This window comes from Manihot esculenta, chromosome 7 (genome assembly GCF_001659605.2).
Source record: "Manihot esculenta cultivar AM560-2 chromosome 7, M.esculenta_v8, whole genome shotgun sequence".
Lineage (NCBI taxonomy): Eukaryota > Viridiplantae > Streptophyta > Magnoliopsida > Malpighiales > Euphorbiaceae > Manihot > Manihot esculenta.
Window position 1 is genome coordinate 32,343,851 of NC_035167.2, and position 21,964 is coordinate 32,365,814.

Below are 21,964 nucleotides of genomic sequence, written 5' to 3' on the forward strand. Positions count from 1 at the left end.
CACCCACAAACTTACCTACTTCTCAATATTAAACCAAGCTTTAAAATAAAATAATTTGACCTAATTTTGATTCTCTGGCCTCAACTTACACCAACTTCAACAGAGATTCTGAGTACCAATTTCAAAAATTAATCATATTTCAGTTGTTTTTATAAATTCATTTTATATTAAAAATCATGAAACGAAGCTTGACATCAAGCTAAAATCATGTTCAGATAGAAGCCTTTGAAATCAAGAATTGAAATTTAGTGCTGGTAAAAATAAAAAAAAAGAATTAAACCAAGCTTTCTCAAATTTCAGTATCAAAATGTCCTAGTCTATTAATTTTTCACAACATGTACACTTTGGCCCCACCAATTTTTCATACCAATGTATACATCTATATTTTTTTTTCAAAAATTACTTGTGCAAGCCGAGAGTTTGACCAGCAACATCACATCTAACTTCAGCAAGTCCGATCCTAGATTTTTCAAGATCAAACTCCATCCAAACATCTTGTTGATGATGATTTCCAATCACAAATGCCTCAATTCCCATCAAATCTGAGTTCCCAAATGTAAAGCACCACACTGAATCCTTCCCCCTCATCTCTCCCTCTACCCGATACAACAATCTCTCCCCCGATACGCTCATTTCCGCGCCCTCAAATATCAAACTTACAGTCGGCAATGTGGGCAATCTCCGACGAGACGATTCTATTAAATAACACAAGTCCATTGCTCCTTGGAATATGAAATTTTGATCGTTTAAAACTCTCAAAATCCCTCTGGTTTGTGATAAAAATTCGTTCTTTAAAGCTGTGTAAACCGGACCCAACAAGAATGTGAACTGGGTGCCGGAGTCGACCATGGTTTGTCCTGCTCCGGTGTGGTCCGGTACAAAAACCGATTTCGGTAGTGATAAGACTTTGTTGCTTACTTTTATACCTTCGAGTTGGACCGAGTAAGCGACTCGATCGAAATACGGTAATGGGGTTGAGATTTGAACTAAAGGAGTGTAGCTTAATGGTTTAAGCCAAGAGAAACTGGCATCTCCGAGAAGCAAAACGCCGGACGAGTCCATACCCGATATGCAATAAGAGAATTTCCGATACCCCATTTGGTTGACGAATGATAATGATCCACGGTTCATGCCCATTAAGCCGGTTGTCTTGGCGTCTTCCTCTGTATTTGAACTGAAACCAGCGTCCATGCAGCCAAAGATTGTCGCTGGCTGATCGGAAGAACCGATTCTGAATGTTTCAAACGCGAGGTTTCCTTCAATGGAGGAAGCATCGGCGTAGGAGATGATGACGTGGCAGAGCTTAGCAGCGTCACAGGAAACGGGTAAGGTAAGGTCACGGGTTCTGGTCCTGCAGGTAGGAGAAGAGCATGGAACTTTAATGTAAGTTTTAGAGGCGAGAGGATTAAAAATGGAGTTCAAGTCTTGCGATTTCTTGCAGTGAAGCCAAGAAAGCTCGCTGCCGGTGTCAAGGACCATGGTAACATTCTGTGGAGGCGAACCAACGGTGAGGGAGACTGTGAGAGAAACATTATGGTGGAAAAGGAGCTTGTTGGTGGCGGAGGAGGTGGTGGTTGTGGTGAAGTGTCTTGAGAGGGAGAAATGAAGATGGTTCTGGGTTTTGAGAGGCAATATCAAAGATTCTTGCTTTGAAGATAAGCAATGTTTGGGTTGCAAGAAAATGAAGAAACTTAGTAGTGCTTCAACAAGAAAATGAAGAGAGGCCATAAGAGCTTTCTGAGAGAGAGAGAGGAGAAGGAACGTAGATGATATATGAGGGTGGTGGTGTTATACTTATATTTAAGTCCGAATTAAAATGATTTTTAAATTTTGGGGACAATTAGAAAATTTTGTTGGTAATTAACAAATGAGAAATTGATTTGGTGTGAGAGAGTTGTTTGATGGTTGGAGAAATGTTTGATATAAAAATTAAAAATGATAAGCTTTTTATATGTGAAGTTCAATCAACATTATTGAAAACCCATAGGTGATAGGATAAGTATGTATTTGATTAAGTAATTAATATAGTTAAATTTAAGTTAGATTTAACGGGATCATTACGATATAACTTTTATTTTAAATTAATTTGATTTTAAATTAATATCTGATTCAATTCATTTTATATTTTATAAAATATCTAATATCGATGGAAAATTCTGATATCATATTAAATTTAAAACAAACTTAACTCATTTCAAAAATTAGTTAAAGAGAAGAGTGTTTAAAACGGATATGTTATCTATTTCTTAAACTGAAATACAATATGTAATAAATTTTTTATTTACAATAAATTTGATATTTTTAGTAAAAGAAATATCTCACTTGTTAAATTATTAAGTAATGAAATTATACTAATTAGTATATTCAAAGTTTTGTCATGTCCCCTACCTAATAAAAGTTGAAAATTTTTTCTTCAAGTTAGCTCATAGTTGATGCTTACAATTGCTTGGATTTATGGACACTGCACAGTGTTTTGTGTATGATGGTGATGTATGCTTGTACAGTTCTATGTGCTCATGAGACCAAATTAAAAGTACTTCCCATGAATTTTCTTTACGGACAAAACATGACAACTCAAGAAGAAGACAAAAAAAGTGCAGTATGTAAATTTTCCATTTTCCCCCTTCAAAACTGTGACCACTTCTGATGTGGCATTGTCGTTTTAGGACAAATCCCAACTGGGTTCAAAGCTGTCTTGGTGCATGGAGCTTGCAATTACCCACAAGAACTTTTTAAAATTGCCTCCGTGGAAGCTACAATTGGAGACCAAAAGTGGAGACAATTCTACCAAAACCAGGAGAAGAACCCACCAAATGCCAAAAACCCATTTGCTTGGATATGGGAAACTCTTAATTTAAAGCTTGACTCTTTTGCAATTGTGGATAAGCTATTATTAATTAATCAAATTAATTAAATTTAATATTGGTGTTGTTATGTCAAAGGGAAGAAATTATTAATGATTGCGATATATAATTAAATAAAAGTTTGAAACTTTAGGTAATTGGTGTGTGGAAGCAGCCGACTCTAATGTTCCAATCACTCATTTTATTACAATTTCAAGCATTTTTTAAAATTTTTAGTTTTGTTTTGATCCATAATATATTCTGTCAAGCATTAAGAAGTTTGAATAAGAGATGCTTTAAAATTATTATTATTATTTATACTTTATAAAGAAAAGAAATTTTATTTTTTATTAGTTAGAATTTAATTTTATTAAAAAGTATAAATCCAGCAAAAAAATAATTAATATCTTATATAACTAACAAGACAAAAAAAAAATATTGTTGTGTTAAAAATATAATTAACTAGCATACATGCAATAATTATGTTCTTAAATAATATTTTCTTGTTTAATTATTGAAGAAATGGTATAGGGTTATAATAAATATATGCTAAAGAATATAAGGCTTCTGCATGCCAGACATATATTTAGGAATACCCACAATAATTTAAAAAAAAAAGAATTTTGAGACATACGATTTTAAAAACATGTGATAAGGTGTCACAAAATTTTTGGCGAAAATTTTAATATTTAGGAAGTCAATTTTATATTTTAATTATTTTTTAGATATTTTTATAATTTTACATATTAAAATTTTTTTTTCTATTATAAATAGTTTTTTCTTATTTATTTGAAATTCAATTTTTAATTTTTGAAAAATTTCAATAAGACTTTTTGGATTCTAATCTTTCGTTTTTTTATATCATTTTAGCCAAACGATATTGGTTAAACTCGTGATAGAGTCTAATCAGTCCTCTAACAATAGAATATTTAAAAAGAAAGGAATAAAAATATTTTTTAAAATGTTAAATTAGATTCAATGATGACAAGGAAATAAATCGTTAATATATTGAAACTGCACACTTTCAACGTATTTTTTTTGATTTTTTAAGTTTTATTTTAAAATGAGAGTTCTTTTTAGTTGGTATCATTAAACTTAATAACTATCTAGCTTGAAAAAATTAGTTTTCTATAATAGTAACCGCTGTAGTTGCAAAAAAACATACTAATAATATTTTTATTGATATAGGGAAATAGATTTTGTGCTATTTACCTACAGTTGGAGGCTCTTATGCACAAAGAAGCAATTATTTTAGCCTTAATCAATATTATCGCCATGTCTACCCTAATATATTTAACACTTTTCCATCCTCCCCGCTTGGCTCCATGGGACATGAGTGGGCATGTGATTGCTATATCAACATTGCAACCACAAATTGAGTATATAATACATAGAATCAACTTTCTTTTTCAGAGCTAATTTTGCCTTGATAATTGTTGTTGTTGTGTGGGAAATATGAAGCTTCCAGCAAAGGAATATCCTTAATTGCATGGTTTGGCATTTATATTTATAAGGAAAAGAACCCTTTGAAGCCCTGGGAGAAGCACAGGATATATAGTTGGAAGCATTTGAGAGGCAATTATTTGAAAGAAACCAAATAAAATCTAAGGGGACCATACAATTGCTTTGCCCTACGCCAATTCTGTATCCCCTTAGACGTGAACGTTGATTCTATCATGCCATACTCAGAATAACTACATTATTTTTTTTTCATAAAATACAGAGTTTTTAAGTATGTGTCTAAATTTAATCTGAGAGGTAACGTTTTTCTCTTTTATTTTTTTTTACTTATCATTTAGTGAGGTATAATCGCCGCTCTATTATAGTGTCACCTATCTCTGACCCACAGAACCGTACATATGGACGTAACTGCCTGTCCATTCTCGTCAGACAGCTATTTAATTTCTTTTCGGCGTGCATGCTGATAGGACTGTGGTATAGTTGAGTCTGCTCTTCTACTCCTGTCACATCACACGAGATAGGCTCCCTTCAAGTAGGTTTGGACTGTCGATCAGTTCGACCTGCTCTCGTCGTGGATTGAAAGGTGTGTTGATGAATCGGCGTAATAGGTAAACTCTAATAGGTAAACTCTAATAGGTTTTGAGTCTGTCTATTTTTAAAGTTCGACTTCAATCCAAATATCAGAAAGCCATCGATTATTAGATTATATCATTCACTTGTTTAAAAATTGGGAAAAATAAAGAAGCCAAACTGAAGGAAACAAAAGGTATTTGGTGCGCTTTCACCATCAAAGAAACCCCACGAAAATATGAATAAGCCCATAGTGTCATGATGCATGAGCTCCTTGCAAAGTTTGATGGGATCAGGTATTTTTTAATCCTATCTGACCTGACTGAAAAATAATTGGATGGATTTAAATAGTATATAATTGAATTTAAATTTAAAAATTAATATTCGTGATAATTTAAGAAATTTTAATGATTAATTATCAAATTATTAATATATTATTATTTACTTTTAAACAAATATACTATATATTAAATTATTATATATGATAAAAAAAACTACTATACATAATATAAATATAAAATATTATACACTGAATAAATATACTAATGTAAGTATTACTTACATAATTATATATATATATATATATATATATATATATATATATATATATATATATTATCAATTTTATTATATTAATTTATATTTAAAATATAAAATATTTTAATTTATAAAATTAATTACTCGTATTTATATATGAGATAATAATGTACAAATATATGACAGTATTGATAATAACTGTAACAGAAATAAAAATTAAAAAAAAATTTTAAAAGTGAAAAAGAGAGTATATTTAAAAAGAATAATAACGAGAGGAAAATATATAAACTAATATTGTAGTTATTTATTTTTTTATATAGATTAACAGTATATACAATTATATAATTTAGTATTATTTAATTTTTTTAAAATTTAAATGAAAAAAGTGAAAAATAAAATAAATATATATTAAAAGTTGAATGAATATTTAAAATAATATTACTTAGATATGATTAAGAAAATATTTATAATTTTTCTATCAAAAAATAATATTTATAATGTTACTTAATATTTACTATTTAGTATTTGTTATTTTATATTAAAAATATATTTATTATTTAATATACTAAATTTATTCTTTATAAAGTTATGATATGAATTTAATTTTTTATTATAAATTTAAATTAAATTATAAATAATTATATTTTCTAATAATTATGCTACAATTTTAAATAATATTATCTTTATAAAAATCATGATTAAAATGAATATAACTTCAAATTTACAAAATACACAGCCAGTATATATATTTGTGTAAATCACAAATAATCTAGCTCATCTGCGTATTTAACAAGTAAATTATTGAATTTATTTACAAGTTTACTCGTGAATTTAATAAATAAACCTACTTATAAATTTAAAAATAAGCTGAATTTATAAATTTTATTATTAAATAAATTTAAATATTAAATTTAAATTGAATCTCTCATAATTCAAAAATAATTTAGTTCATATTTTTAATTAGTTTCGAATAAGTTTGAATTGTATAAATAGATAATTTATTATCTTAATTCATTTAGATAAATAATTAATTTAATATAAAATATATATTTTATAATAATATTTATAATTCTTTTATTTTTTATTTAAAAATTTTTAAAATAAAAATTATAAATAAAAATATAATTTTATATAAATTACTCTTTTTATTTCATAATTTTTGGTATTTATCTTTTTTTTTTGTCTAAAATATTGTTTACTTTGTTTTACACAATAATCAACTATTAAGATCTCATTTAATTTTCTTTTATTATCAAAAACTTTTTTAAAATATCTTTTATTATTTAATAAAATTTAATATTTTTAAGATTGAAAATTTATAAAAAATTAATTTTATTAATATATATAAAAAATAAAGTGAAAAAAATTATTAAAAAATTAAAATATATTTTTTAGAAAATAGTATAGACATTTTTTTTTCTACGTCATAATACATTTCTTTTTTCTTTAGAAAATTGCAAAAGGCGAAAAATACAAAATGATCATGATATTCCTGAGACATTAATAGTGAAAATAGTAAGTTGTTAATTCTGCGAAAACTAAAAAACCAGGTTGTAAATTATCCTTAATTAGGGTTTCTTACAGCCGTGCATATATACTTGAAAGAGATTTGCTTTGAGTTGACTTTGGGAGAAAAGTCAACATTCATCAACCACATTATAATTGCTCAAGTTTGTACTTTGGAGAATTTGAAAACGCAGCATATGGTTAGTTTCTGTCTGCCCTTCGCCTGTGTGAGTTTGAGCTTTGAACTCGTTTCCCCAAGGCGCCCACGTATATCACTTCCATCGCGGAAAGAAATCTTAGTTTATACACACTTCACCAAGCAAATTAACCACCAGCTTCCAGTGAGAGTTTTTTACTCTCAAACAGGAGAGAAGCTTATGGGACAAGGTTCCTTTATCTGCCACTTTCGTCGGCTTTTCCTGTTCCGTCCGGACAGGGGCTCCTCTTTATCGCTCTCTGTACAGAGAATAGGTCTTTCTCTCCACCACACCACCTTCAAGTGGTGTGTAAATATTTATTTATTTTTTCTCTCTTGCATATCTAGCTGTTATTTGAGAAGATTTCTTGATGATCTGTTTTTTGTATTTATTTATTAGAAATGTAATATTTTAATTTAATTATTTTAATATTAATTTTTAATTTTTAAAAAGTTAAAATTAGTCATATTTTTGGATTTACACTTGCAGACACATTATTTTATTTTTGTGCATTCAAATGCAATAATTTTTTAATTTTTATAAAAATAAAAGTAATCACATTTCTGAAAAAAAATAAAATAATGTACATAAATTATTTTTTTAATTTGACTAGTCATATTTAAAAAAATAAAATTAATATGTTGAAATTATTTTAATTTTTTAATTCGTATAAAATTTTAAAATAGCCACATAAAAAAATTAAAATAATATATAAAAATATATTTTATTTTTTATTTATAAGTTATTTAAGGCTAATGTTCCGTTGAGTCTTATTCTATAGGTTGAAAGAGTGAGTTTCAACGAAAAATTAAAATCGAAGATATTCAATTTTTTTTTCTTTCGATGGAATCGAATATCATTTAATCAGACTCTTATTTTTATTATGTGCTTCTATATTCGAGTATCAGCACGTTGATCAGTCTTAAGTGATGTATTATATTCTATTTAATTTATAATAATTTTTTTATTTATATTTTTTGTGTATTATATTCTTAATTATTTTATTTTTATTTAATTTATAATAATTTTTTAATTTATATTTTTCGTGCTTTTATTAATATTTTTTCATTGTATTTTAAAATTAGTATTACATTAACTAGTAATATTTATTTTAACAGTGGACCTAATAATAATTTGAATAATTAGTTAACTAGTAATATATGGATTGAATTTAATTTGGTTTCAAAACTAAATTGAATAGAATTTAGTTACAAAACTAAATAACTGTATATTATTATGGAGGAAGATGATTTGAATTTAAATTTAGTCCAATCCAACCATGAAACACCTATACTTCTCCCTGAGCTTTGGTAGTGGGAGTTCCTTCTTTTATAGTCTTCTTCCATCTCCACCAGTGCCGGATCAGATTGAGCTTCCTATAAGTTCTCTCTCTAATACATCTAGAGAGATTTTTCTCTCTAGTTTTCTTCTGCCCTGAAAGCTCATCTCTCTCACCACTATTACTTGTTGGTTCCTCCTCACCTCTAGGTATTGTTCTCTTTTGTTTGTTTTTGTTTGGGATCCTTTTTTTCTCTTCTAGTTTTTTGCAGCAGATCTGTGGAGATCTCAAGGAGTTCTATTTCATTTTTTTTTTTTGTACTTATTCTAGATTGTAGGTTTGCTGCATGTAAATTTTTTTTATCTCATAGATCGACAGTTTCTCTCTCTGTATAAACTTAACCAAAGGTGATGATGATACCTCGAGTAAAATCTTGAAAGATACAAATAAGACACTGAAAAGCACATCCTATTCACATTTGTCAGGAACCTTTTCGATCTGTGGTTGGTATCTTGATGAAAGGCTGAAGACGATGATTTACTTAATTTGCTGTTGGATACCAGCCCGATCTGGTGTGGTAGCCTTCGAGACTTTGGATCCGTGAGGTTTGCTAAATTGCATATCACCTCTTCTCCTAGACTTTAATATGTTTTGTTGGCTTTTAGCTTTTATCGATGGAGTATCGGTGAATTCACCTTGGATGTCCTCTACAGGCGGCCGAAATTATTCCAGAATTTAGATTGATTTCTTTCCGCAGTAGAGTTTCTCCCCCACCGGGCTGTAACGGAGTCGAAGTATTGGGTTTTAGGATTGAGCTTTGTCTTAGTCTTCACCATCTATTTGGAATGCCTGTGTATGATCTCCTAATGTAGGCCCTAGTCCATTCTAATTAATGCAATGGGAATTACAAAAAAAAAAAAAAAAAGAAAACGCTTCACTCGATAAATGCAAAACCCTTAAAATATATCATAGGATTGGAATTCAAAAACTGATGAATCGCAAGCTAAACTCATAGTATACTAGGATAAAGTTGTTCTTCTCCCAACATAATCTTTAAAGGGCATCGAATAAAATCCTGTCCCTTCCCTTGCAGATAATTTTGGCTTCCTAGCTATACTGATTAAAATTTTAAAGCATCGAGTGAAGGACAAGAATAATGAGAATTCATGATAAGAAATGGGCAATATCATGCGTTTGCAACAGCAACCAACTTTATCCATACCCTACGGTCTGTTCTAATCATTCCATGTTAAAATATTAGGCACTTAAAGGAGCATCATAATTTGGGAAAGAGCCCTTTTTCAGGTTCATTTTGCCTTGCCTTGCCTTGCCTGTCCCCAAATAGTACACACTGAAAAATGCAACTTGGCCTGCCAGCTTGGGAGGCCCAGAAACTTGTAGGGAATCTACACTTCACTCCGAACTGTAAAGCTTCCCAATGGATTTCTGTCATGGAACAAATTCCACCACCACATTAAGATATTCTTCTTTCTTCTTCATCCATCAAAATACCAAGATTCTTGATGGTTGTTGATTAACCAACCAACATTTCAGTGACAATATATTATCTCAATCAATTTCCTATATCCTCATACCAAATTACTATCACAGTCGTTGGCTAATTTGTAATTATTTGATTGTTATATATAGGAGGAAGAAAAATTATTTGATGCTGAATAGTGGATTTTATAGATTTTCAGAGAAAAGAATTGCAGAAAAAAGGAAAGGAGCTGCTTCTAACTGAAAATTACATAAATACAAAAAGAAAAGATAAACATGAAACTAACCCAATGGGAGCTTGCCCTGTACCTCCAACTCTGCAAATGCCAGTCCCTGATGCGTTGCTCTTGTTCAATTCATGTTCTTCAACTTTGTCTTATTTAGATCAACTTCTTCCAAATTCACCAACCAAACAAAAGTGGATCTTTTTTATGTTCAGCTTTATCATATATTGATATTTACAAATAACTAAAAGCCACCGCAGGCAAAGTTTTCAGCTTTCACCTTCTCCTTCTTCCAACACTAACCTCCACATCCCAGACTCTTCTCCTCCTTGGAGAAGAAGTGCTATTAAAAAGCCAATAAGACCTACTCCTTCCCCTCCTAATTCTCGAATCTAAATTTGAGCTCTCTCCAGTAATCCCACCACCAAAACAAGTAAACAAATGCCTTAAAGCCCGACCCAAGCCAACCCAACTACCGCGGCGGCCGCCGCCTCCGTTCTCTCTCCCTCTGCCCCCTCCTCTTGACTCCCATGATATCCTCCTCGGCAAACCCCCATTATTAAACCCGCCATCCATCTCAGTATAAACTACAGGCAGCTCTCTCATCCCACTTCTTGCTCCCGTAAATCTCCCCACTGCATACCCACCTCCCGGCAACCTCCATATCGTCAATCCCACAGCCGACTCCTCATTATCATTGTTAATCTCCCCAAAGACCTGATCGTTGCTCGATTCATCATCTCCAGGCAACTCGTGCCGGCAAACTGGGCACGAATTTCGAAGTGAAAGCCATGGAAGTATGCAATCGGAATGATATATGTGCTTACAAGGCATTTCCCGCCCCTCCGATTCCAATTCGAAGGGCTCCTTACACACCGCACAGTGCAACTCTATGGCGGTGTGCCCCTCGCTGATGATTACTGTCGGCATGGACTCAATCGCAAATTTCGAAGCCGGCGGATGCTCGTATCTGCCTAGCCCATTAATTTCAATCTGCGATATCTGATCCAATAATCTTTCAAACCCAGATCCCAGAAAAAATTCCGACATGCTCGGCGGCAACGGTCTCAACCCAGACCCACTTCCATCATCATAATACAACTCGAATCCGCGTCCACTGCTCTCATTCTCACTTGTTCCTTCTCCACCACCGACGCTTCCTCCACGAAGCACGATAACGGGGTTAATAGGGGAGCGGTCACCGGTGTTTCTGCGAGTTCTACGAACAGGATTATTTTGATCTGTCGACGGAAGAGCACCTACCATTAGCATAGCGGCGGAGGCCGCGGCAGAAGAAGACGGCGGAGGAAATCTCCGGTTAGAAATGTCTTCTTGGATCTCGAACTCTTCGATGAACCCGGTTTCGCAGTCTGGACAGGTGATTCTGTCGTCGGGCGCCTGCTGCCTCCATGCTCGAACGAAACGGCTGCACCGGTAGCACCAATACGACGCAGTCGGAGATGACATCAAATCACAAAACCCTCTCCCCCTCTCGGCCCCTTTATGCTTTGCTTGAAATGAGAGAATTGTGAGAAAGGAAATCGGAGATGGAAATCGTAGAAGAAGAAAAACTGAAAAGGTTAACTATTAACGGCAAAACCGCGTCGACGTTGTCAGCGTGCTTACTACGCTTTCATCGTTTGAAACTTGGCCTGTTCTCATTGGTTAATCACAAACGACGTTTATGTAGCCGTCAAGAGAGTTTTGTGGGGGGTGTGTGAACTGATTCCCGGGTATATGCTGGGATGAAGTTTTTTTTTTTTAAATAAATTTTTATTAGAATAAAAATTCAATTAAATTAATCAGAAAAATAGAAAATACCCTAATTTGATTAAAAAATTTGCGTTGAGATGCTGAGATTGCAAATTGCAAATTCCAAATAGAATTTTTACACCTTTACCGATTAATTTGTCTTATAATTTAAAAAAAATACTATAAATATTTTTTTGCGTAGTTAAAATCCAATTAATAAGAAATGAAAACTCATTTTTAATTAATTAAAGGTTAAATTTTAATCATACATGTGAGTTGTGTTAAATACAGTGCCGTAGAGAGATTTATAAAACATTAAAATATCGTTTCATTTATTTAATAATAGCCACAGAAGGTGTACACGTGCCCCAGACTGAAACGTGGCACGCGATAAAAGCGCTGTATGATGATTCGACAGAAGGTGGAGCACGCTTTCCATTGACACGTCACAATCGAATACACCCCATGACCCTCTTCCTTTGTTTAAGGCAGCGTTTGGATGGTTTTCTGTTTAGTCAGACTAAGTAATTAATTATTTAATTTTTTTTGAAATAATTAAAGAATTATAATAAAACTGATTATTTTGGAAAATTAAATAAATTTAAATGATTTGATTTTAAATTGGAATTTTTCAAGTTTAATTTGATACTTATGGTGGTTTAGTGACCTGGCTTCTATAATCACACATGGAGGATGTCATCAATTACGCAAATCTAAGTATTAGGGTTGGATTAGATCATTGCCTTCTTTACATCTCCATAAAAATAAAGATTTCATTTAAATCATAAAAAAATTATATATAAAAATAATTTCATTTTTAAATTTAAATTATCAAAATAAAAATATCGATTAAAATTTAATTAAATTTGTATAATGAACTTACTTTTAATATAGTACCAAATATCTTCACACATTATATTGAATAAAAACAAATATTTTATTTTTGAATTAAAAAAAAGCAAATCTTTTTAATGTTTAACCATGAATTTATATATTTCCGTAATAATTATATATAATTTAATTTAATTAAATTGATAAAGACGTATTATTAATTTAATAGACTTATATTTAAGTTTTTATTTTTTTCATTTTTATTTAAGAAAAATAATTTTAGAAACAATAATTTATTTTTAGTGTTGAGTTGGAGATATATAAAAAAGTTAAATTACCGTTAAATTATATACAGTAAAATTAAAAATATCAAAATAAATTTACTTTTAAATTATTATTAAAAAATTTAAATAAAATTTAAAAAATATAAAAATATTAAAAGTTTAATAAATAATAATATTATTGAACTTTTTAATAATAATTTGTGATAAACTTTAAAAAAAATGATTGTTAATCCTTACCCTATAATATAGGGGTAAATCGGTCTTTTAGGCGTTGGAGCTCTGCATGTGACCCATTCCTCTCCCAAGCAATTCCAAACAAACTTTTGCCATATTATAATTTATTGCTACATGTCATCATTTGGAAAGGTGGGCTGTCAACCACACATGTCAAAAAAAAAATAAATTTATTGACCAAGGCAAAAAATATATATACTTTTTATTATATTAATAAAATTTTATCAAAAAAAATCATTTTAAATAAAAGGTATTAACTGATAAATTTTTTAATTAAAATATGAGCGGTTAAAATAGTATTATGATAAATTATTTAGCAGAAATATTAATTTTAGAGTTTAACAAAAATTTATAATCATTCAAAATTAAATTTTTATATAAGATAATTTGATAATTTCTAAGTGTCTATCTAAACTCTTGTATAAGATAATTTAACAAAAATACTATTTCTTCTTTCTCATCTCTTGAGTATAAATCATCTCTTAAACATAAATTATTAAAGTCTCCCAAATAAAGTTATGGACGAGAGTTTCTACGAAATAAATTTCGAATAAGGTTCCAAAACTGACGTTTTCGTTGTAATTCTAGAAACCCATAATAATTAGTAAATCTTTATTTAACATTACTTTCCGAAATAATCGAATCAATAAAATTTGAAGAAAAACCAATCACAAAAATAGATTCATGACTTTTCTATATTAATGAAAAGTCTCCTTCCAATTCTTATGTATTGACCGAGAAACAACCATCAAAATGTAAAAAATTACGAAAAAATTTTCATAGGAGAATTAAAAACTTTTATTTCCAACAAAAATAAAATATTCGGCTTGTAATTAGGAACCAAATTCTTTAATGCAATAACTGTTTGAGAATTACCGCCATAAATCTGACAAAAAGGTCTGCATATCTTGAAAATTAATTGAATTATATGTGAAAAATATTCTCACCATACAGAAATCATAAATGACGATTAGAATATCTCTGGAATTCTTAATAGAGACAACAATATTTTTTTTTATCGATAGTCAATTAACGCAGATTGTTTTTCATGAGAAAGGAAAAAGAAAAATTTAGATTTAAAAAAAAAAAAAATATGAAAGTATCGAGTCGCAAATAATCACAGAGGGAATTTGTGTCAAAAATTATTTATCGAATTGACTAAGGTAAAATATATATATATATATATTTCTAAATGTGTACATTTGGTTCCTACGTGGATTAATTATGGACCTCAAGAGATTGTCCATATATACATGTGAAAATTTATTATCTAATTTGATTTATTATGAATTATATATATATATATATATATGCCTGCCACTCTTTTTTTTTCATCTACTTCATAGATTTTTATGGCTATATAATTAAGTAATGGTGTATAACTTAGATTTAGTCCGGTGATAAATACATTTGGTGTGTATTTAAATTTAATCAGATGGTTAGTGTATTTAAATAAATTTAAAAAATTTTAAATTTTATTTTTTTAATTTTTAATTTTCATTTAAAAAAAAAACTAATTAATAGTATGTTGCATCACACTAACATTCAAAATTCATAGTACAGACTAAAAATAAAATAAAATAAAATAATTATTAAATTATCCCTTCCAAGTCATCAAATGGATAACTAAAGTTAACAATAATAACTAATTAATAAACATTAGCCTGTTCATCTCGCAGACATTATTCAACAATTCCAGAAATAATGTTTAAAAAAAAAAAACATTTACAGAACAAAAACGATGGATGGATCCCACAAATAATTATAATAATAAACAGAAAAAAAAATTTTATTCCCATCTCATCTTAAAAATTAGAGAAAAAAGGGCTTGAAGGGGCTCACCACCTTCTTCATCTGATCAAGAAGAGAAGTATACGACACCGTTCCATCATTCCCTGCAAGAACCCTGTACTTATCTTTCCTCGTAAAATTTGTGCATTCAAACCCTAACGTAGCTGCTAAGATTCTCTGCACATAATTAGCTACGTCATGTGGGCTCTTCCCTGACGAGCATGTAGCCTCCATTGGCAGCTGATTCAAGAATGTCACTTCATATACTGGTCTAGGGTTCATGAAGAAGAAGATTGGGTCCAAAGCTTTCCATCCTCTTGCTGTAGTTGCATGAAAAAACCCTACTCTGTAATTCATCGCCACTGGAACTATTCTGTCTGTTAATTCTGCAAAAAGTGCACTAAATCTCAATAGAAATGGTTCTCTACACGTTGTGCCCTCTGGACAGACTACAAGATCTCCTTTAGCTAATGCCCGTTTGATTTTCTCGGCGTCCACTTCTCGGATTCTTGTCAATCTGACGGTGGGGATTGGTGATAAGATCTCTGATAATCGAGAGATGGAGTATGTTACTGCTGGGATTTTTCGTCTGAGCACTGTGGATAAGACCACAGGGTCCATTAGCGTTCGATGAGTGCACACGAATAGAAAACCACTTTTGCCGTCGGAAGCTGGCGGTGGTGGTTTGCCTTTGACTATGACTTTGCCTCCAAATAATCGGGCTAAGTAGGGTTTAGCCCACATTGGCAACATCATTCCCACTACAATCCTCATTAATGCAAGAATAATTCCTAGTGGAATCCAGAGGATTATTAGCAGAGCAGTGAACGGTGTTGGGCGCTTGACGAGGCGGCCGTCATGGAAGATCACCGGGAGAGGGCGGATTAGCTGGTGATCATGTTGCTTGTGGTTGATGATGAATGGTGGGTGCATTTGTTCCTGTTCATAACAAGTTTATGTTAGTTCTCAACTATGTTAAAAGTAGCAAACTGTTGTGTAGTATCCGATACAATTCGTCTCTTAGGTAATCCTTTGCTCAAAATAATTAATTTAATTTATTTAGCTCAAAATATATTACTCACCTTGCAAAGAGACAAGAATGGAGAACCTGAAGCAGTCCTTCCTAATCCTAAAGTGGGTTTTTCATCCATAAACAGCTTAGCAACTCTACTTGAAATATAAGAATCAACATGAACACATCTTATAAAACCTGTAGCGAATCCAAATCTATTCACCACAAGTTCACTTCCAACAACTTCATCAGCTCGCAAATGTTCCTTCAAAAACCTCTCGACCAAAATACTAGGCATTTTAGTCACTGCAACTCTTTTATCATAAGAGCTAAACACTTTCCATGCCTCCATATTAATATCATCCATAAAAAACTTCGGCAGAACTGCTCTTGCCACCGATTTAATCTCCGATTCACGAACACCGGCGGTGGCAACAAAGATCATTATCTTTAAGCCAAAGTCTCCCACCCCTAACATGTCTAGCAAGCGAATGACAGGCCATAAAATCAACAACAATGCAAAACGAAGCAAACCCGAAGCTTCGAATGCTACCAACATGAAGTAAGAGAAAGGATCAGGGTCTTTGAGAAGAGTTCCTTCAAGCTCTGAAACAACAGAAAACTCCATGGGTGAGGATTTAGGATTTTGTCTGGAGGTTGAAGGTGACAAGTACGCGGTTTTATGGGTTGAAATGCAATGAGATTAGAGCTTGGATGCAAGAATTAGGCAGTTCATCAGTTTACAACTACTCCTTTATATACTTGTCAAGCTCTCTCTCTCTTTCTCTAGCTTTAGCCTAAGTGGATGTATCTGCAGAGAAAAAAGGATTATACGCCACGTTATCATACAAAGATTGATAACTTAACCCAACAAACTTGTCTAAATTTTATATATTATAGTGAAGCTACGTGTACACATGAAGCTCTGTCTGAATTGGCACCCTTAATTAGGTCACTAACCTCAAACTATTTCAGTCGTATGTATACTATGTATTTTTTTTTTTTACTAGATTTATCGGTGGTAAATGATCGGTATTTTCAGGTATTCCATCTAATCGAATTTTAATAGGAAAAGTTTATATATTTATAATTCAATTTAAAATAAATTTAAATTTAAATAAATAATACTTATTATAGGTTTAAATTGAGTTTAAATTTTATATATAAAATATTTATGATTCGAATTTATTTATATAAATAATTTTTATAATAATATTTATATATATTTTTATTTAAAAATTAAAATTTAAATATTTTTTAAAAATATTAAATTTTTTAAATGAAAACTATTAATGAAAAATATTTTTTATATAAATTATTAATTAAAATATATAAAATTAAATGAATTCAAATTTATTCAGTACTAATAATTAAATTTAGCTAAATTTTAATAATTTAAATTAATTTTAAATTTTAATTTAAATATATTTAATAAAATTAAATTTAAATTGAAATAATTTAATTTTTGCGGGACTCTACTCATTCACATCCCTAGTCCCCTTCCCTCGTTTCTCCTGGCATTACTTGTCTCAACGTGTCACTCTCTAGGTGAAGTTTTTGCACTGTTTAATGAATATCCTCTGTGTGAAGTTCTTGTCTCGATGTGTCACGACAATAATTATGTGGCGAAATTTTATTGAAAAAAATGTCTGCATTAAAAATTTATAATAAATAAAAAAAGTATTATTAAATTTATAAAATCTACCACTAAAATTTTTAATATTTTAATTTTGTTGCTAAATATTTCAATAGCAAATTTTATTAATTCAGTGGTAAGTTTTATTGAAAAAAATTAAATTTTTGTAGTGGCTATAATCACTCTCACTATGGTCAAATCCATACAGAATTAACTGTTATAATTAATCATAATAATTTATTTAGGTATATAAATCAATTCTCAAATCAATTAATGATACAAAATCTTTAGAGAGGTGCCAATTTTTACATCTCAAATTTGGAAAGTGATAAATTTACGTTCTTACAATTTATTAAATTGTTAAAATTCAGGGTTGATGAAATATTTTTAAAATTAAAAGTGATATTAGAGTTTTTTAGTAAAAATTAGAGGTTAAATATTTATACATAACTATCCATTTTATTCTTAAGATTATAACTTTTTTTTCTTAACATTTTAGTTCTAGATTGAGTGTACTGAGTGGTAATACTGGCCGGTGTTAGCTTGAACCCATATATTTTTCTTAATAATATTTTGATTTCTAAAAAGATTATAACTTAATTTTATACCCCGTTTGAAATAAAAAAAAATAGCAAAAATTTAATTATTCAATTAATTTCTTTTTTAATATAAAAAAATTAATCCTTTCTAATTTAAAAAATTTTATTTTAGAAATATAAATTTTATATAATTTTATAAAAATTTATTTAATTTTTTTAATAAATAATTTTATGAGAGATTAATGAAATCAAATGCACGAATAATTCTCTGTATTGTATTGACATTATATAACAATATGTTAAAATAAGTCATGACGGCTAAGTTATGGGCCGTCATTATAAGATAAAATCATGTAATAAGAATATTATAAGCAAGTAATGAAATTTCACTCAAAAGAAGAAAGATTCAATATTTTAAACATTCAGTTTCTTATCAAAACTCACTCTTTTCTCGTTAGGGTGAGTCTCGATATAAAATTATTATTAAACAAGACAGTCCAACATATTTTTGTTATGCCTGTGATCGCGGGATTACCAATCTGTTAGTTGACGATATCTCTTACCAAACATTTAACCATATCATTATCGGATTATCGAAAAATGTTATATTTACTTTCACTTTTTTACAATATAAAATGAAAAAAATTATAAAAATAAATGTACATTATTCTCTCACATAAAAACTCTAAACAATTTATTGTATTGACTCTTTTTTATCAAAATGAGCATTGGAGTGACTGTCGTGGGTATCCACTACCATCTCATAATTTCTTTTTGGTAGGTCTAACTAATCACAGCACAATTTCATTCCGGTCATATCATTAATATAATATCTGTAACGTATTATATATTTTTTTCTAACTAAAATTTCAATTTTATAATTTAATTGCAATTGCAAGCCATTAATTTTTTTTATAATCTCATATATTCTTATTAGAATTAGATCGATTCATTAAAAAATAAGATATTTTTTCAATCCCAGTTTATGGAGTAAGACCCAATAAAACATTACTTAAATTCCAGTTTATATATAAAGATTGTCGCCCTTGTCACCTTTCACACATGGTATGGAGTTCACCTTTTAATCCATGAAAACACATCAACCACAGTAAAATTAGAAGATTCAGAAGAAATGGAAAATAACTAATTTTTTTAATAATAATAATAATAATAATCACCAACCTGCAACTGATTTTCCTTTTAATATATTTAATACAACTAAGTAATTGGCTAACTACATGTTTGATGGGGTTAAACAAGTAGCTCAATTAATTTAGGCAAATCCAATTGAAATTCCAAATTAATGGGGATTCTTGCAAGAAGAAATTAAATTAGGTTAGAAATTTATCTGTTTTGCCTTGTACGAGTATGGTTGCTCAACTTATTATTAAGCCAACTCTCCCTTCTCATATGGATTTACTACATAGAATTTTTCTCCATCTCTTTTAAGTTAGGTAAGGTTGGCTTGAAATGGAAAACTTTGTTAGGAATTTTTGTCATCCATAAAACTACAATCAAATTTAACAATTTCAACTTGGTGTCAGGATGAGCTTCACAATTTATATATATTATATTTCATATTTCTTAAATGTGGATAAATTTATTTTTATTATGTCGAATTAAATACGATTGTTAAATTAGAACTGAACTCTCGAATATTAATGTTTGGAGTGCATTCAGCTCATTCTCGAATAACCTTTTTCTAAAACAGAATTTTAATATTATTTATAATGATCTACCAAAATCAGAGTAAATAACTATTTTACTTACTTTTCACATATTTTTCAAATTGATATATCTAAATTATTTAATAATTTGTAATATATATGTATGTTGAGGCAAGAATGTTTTGCGTACGGACCAAGTAGGTGATGTTGACCCATCAACTTTAATCTTCTAATTGGAAATTATTCCATTGGTTAATTATATAATAATATCAAAATATAGATTAATCAAACTGTTGTTTAAAATATATTCAATAAATGGACTCATCGTAATTATTTTTTTTAAAAATTAAAAAAAAAATTTAAGAAAATATTATGTATCCTAGCTGACACTATTCTTAATGAAGTGTTTGTCATGTGCATGTTATATTATAAATATAATTTAAAAGTCAAAATCATAAATGGATGAAAAAAAAATTAAAGTTCATCTAAATAAATAATTTTAAAAAATAATTCAAATTTTCAATTAATTAATCTAATTTTAAAGTTGATTTAATTATAACATATATCATTTACTAAGAGGGAGCCCACAAGCAAAACAGAAAGAAAAGAAAGGTAGAAGGAAGAAAAAGCTTTCCTTCGTGTTGAGGTAAGCAAAATAGAAAAAGTTTATAGTGAAATCAATATCAACTTCCATATCTCCCTCTCCTTCCCTCTTCCATTTTTTAAAATTTGTTCATATATTTTTTATTAAAAATTTAAAAAATTTAATTAATTAATATCGTATAGAGAAAAGATCGATAATCGATAACTTTCGAAACTAGAAGATCACTGTTAAGAAATCTCATTCAATAATTCTAAGAAAGGAAAATTAATTAAGCAAAATTCAAATTACCAACAGTTAGATACTAATAGCAGCAATAATGGAAGACCAATGCTACATTGCCTACTAAAATGGCCACCATCAATTATCAGGAGGGCAGAAGGTAACAACATAGCGAGGAGCCTTACAAGTCTTAAGAGCTGAAGCATCATCATACGCAAAACTATAAGCCCTAGGGCAAATTGCCTTAAAAAGATGAGCAAAAATGGTAGGCTTGCAACTGTTAGGATCTGCAAACTCCCCAGTACAGCAATATCTATCAGTCTTAGTAGCCAAACAAGCACTTTTGCAACCCACCACCTTCCCTTGTCTCTTCACAACCAATGCTTCAGGGCAACACACATTCAAATCAGCCTCGCAGGCGGCGACTCCACACCCTTCACCACCGCCTATAGGCACCATAGAAACTGGGATATTAAACCCATCAACCAAACTCACATCATAATAATGCAAGTCAGAATTTGAAGTCCCAAGTGTCATTTCCACTATAGATGCTGGAGGAACACCACCGATGCCTCCACATTGTAAAAAGCCTCCACAGTCTCCCGTCTGGCAAGAGCCTTTGCCTGTGTTTTCATCGAAACAACAGCCTTGTCTTGGCCAGATTCTGCCTGACCATTGCTCAGGGACTTGGAGAACTGTTTGCTCGCCACTGGAGAGTTCGAAACCGCCTTCTCTAGGAGTTTCATGGCCTGCAGAGCCGAGGATTCCAGGCCATATGGTTTCCTTGCAATTGTTTACTATAATGAGTTCAGTTCCATCTGCAAGAAAACAAGAAGACATCAAAATGAGATCTCTTTAGTGAAAATACAGTAAGTGAATAAATGGGTATCATTTAGATTTGATGAACCTGCAGAGAATAAGGAGATGAAAAGGAAGAAGAAGAAGAAGAAGAAGTGGAGGAGGAGATAAGAGGAAGTTGGCATCTGTAATTTGAATTTGGGTGATCGAATCTGTTGGTTTCTTGCAGAAATGTGCGTAGGAGATGGGAGAAGTCTCCTTATTTTGAGGAACCATTAAAGGTTTTTTCAACTCTAAACAACTGCTTGTGCGCAAACGGTTTGCTAAGCTGTAAAGCCTGTACTAATGGTGAGATTTGCCACTTTTTTTCCACTTTCTTCAGCATTTTCTCCCGTTTTAAAGTTAAAAACAATTGGAATCATTTTGCCAATTCATGGCAAACGGCAAAATGCACGCCTCCTGCATTGGGAAATGGGCATG

At 30.3% G+C, this 21,964-nt stretch overlaps 4 protein-coding genes across 4 annotated transcripts; all 4 read right to left on the reverse strand.

Annotated features, from left to right (window-relative positions):
* Positions 1-245: 245 nt before the first annotated feature.
* LOC110619720 (aspartic proteinase PCS1) lies at positions 246-1,893 on the reverse strand. The gene has a single exon (XM_021763267.2). The coding sequence runs from the start codon at positions 1,726-1,728 to the stop codon at positions 400-402; it is 1,329 nt and encodes a 442-aa protein (XP_021618959.1). The 5' UTR covers positions 1,729-1,893; the 3' UTR covers positions 246-399.
* A 6,829-nt stretch (positions 1,894-8,722) lies between these two features.
* Positions 8,723-11,776, reverse strand: LOC110619495 (probable E3 ubiquitin-protein ligase RHC2A). The gene is made up of 2 exons (XM_021762996.2): positions 10,181-11,776; positions 8,723-9,839 (listed from the first exon to the last, which is right to left on the reverse strand). Exon 1 carries the CDS (start codon positions 11,582-11,584, stop codon positions 10,394-10,396), a length of 1,191 nt encoding a protein of 396 aa, XP_021618688.1. The 5' UTR covers positions 11,585-11,776; the 3' UTR covers positions 8,723-9,839; positions 10,181-10,393.
* Positions 11,777-14,900: 3,124 nt separating this feature from the next.
* Positions 14,901-16,736, reverse strand: LOC110619174 (glycerol-3-phosphate acyltransferase 5). Its single transcript, XM_021762447.2, has 2 exons — positions 16,092-16,736; positions 14,901-15,948 (listed from the first exon to the last, which is right to left on the reverse strand). Exons 1-2 carry the CDS (start codon positions 16,647-16,649, stop codon positions 15,031-15,033), a joined length of 1,476 nt encoding a protein of 491 aa, XP_021618139.1. The 5' UTR covers positions 16,650-16,736; the 3' UTR covers positions 14,901-15,030.
* A 3,945-nt stretch (positions 16,737-20,681) lies between these two features.
* LOC110619662 (thaumatin-like protein) lies at positions 20,682-21,864 on the reverse strand. Its single transcript, XM_021763194.2, has 2 exons — positions 21,594-21,864; positions 20,682-21,504 (listed from the first exon to the last, which is right to left on the reverse strand). The coding sequence occupies exons 1-2, from the start codon at positions 21,667-21,669 to the stop codon at positions 20,825-20,827; spliced, it is 756 nt and encodes a 251-aa protein (XP_021618886.1). The 5' UTR covers positions 21,670-21,864; the 3' UTR covers positions 20,682-20,824.
* Between the last annotated feature and the right edge of the window lie 100 nt (positions 21,865-21,964).

What these genes read in the sequence shown, in the direction of transcription:
- LOC110619720 (XM_021763267.2), bottom strand. Translation starts at nt 1,728, where the DNA reads ATGGCCTCTCTTCATTTTCTTGTTGAAGCACTACTAAGTTTCTTCATT.
- LOC110619495 (XM_021762996.2), bottom strand. Translation starts at nt 11,584, where the DNA reads ATGTCATCTCCGACTGCGTCGTATTGGTGCTACCGGTGCAGCCGTTTC.
- LOC110619174 (XM_021762447.2), bottom strand. Translation starts at nt 16,649, where the DNA reads ATGGAGTTTTCTGTTGTTTCAGAGCTTGAAGGAACTCTTCTCAAAGAC. An exon ending in CATTCTTGTCTCTTTGCAAG is followed by an intron (nt 15,949 to 16,091) that starts GTGAGTAATATA and finishes TGTTATGAACAG; the next exon opens with GAACAAATGCACCCACCATT.
- LOC110619662 (XM_021763194.2), bottom strand. Translation starts at nt 21,669, where the DNA reads ATGCCAACTTCCTCTTATCTCCTCCTCCACTTCTTCTTCTTCTTCTTC. An exon ending in CATCTCCTTATTCTCTGCAG is followed by an intron (nt 21,505 to 21,593) that starts GTTCATCAAATC and finishes GTTTTCTTGCAG; the next exon opens with ATGGAACTGAACTCATTATA.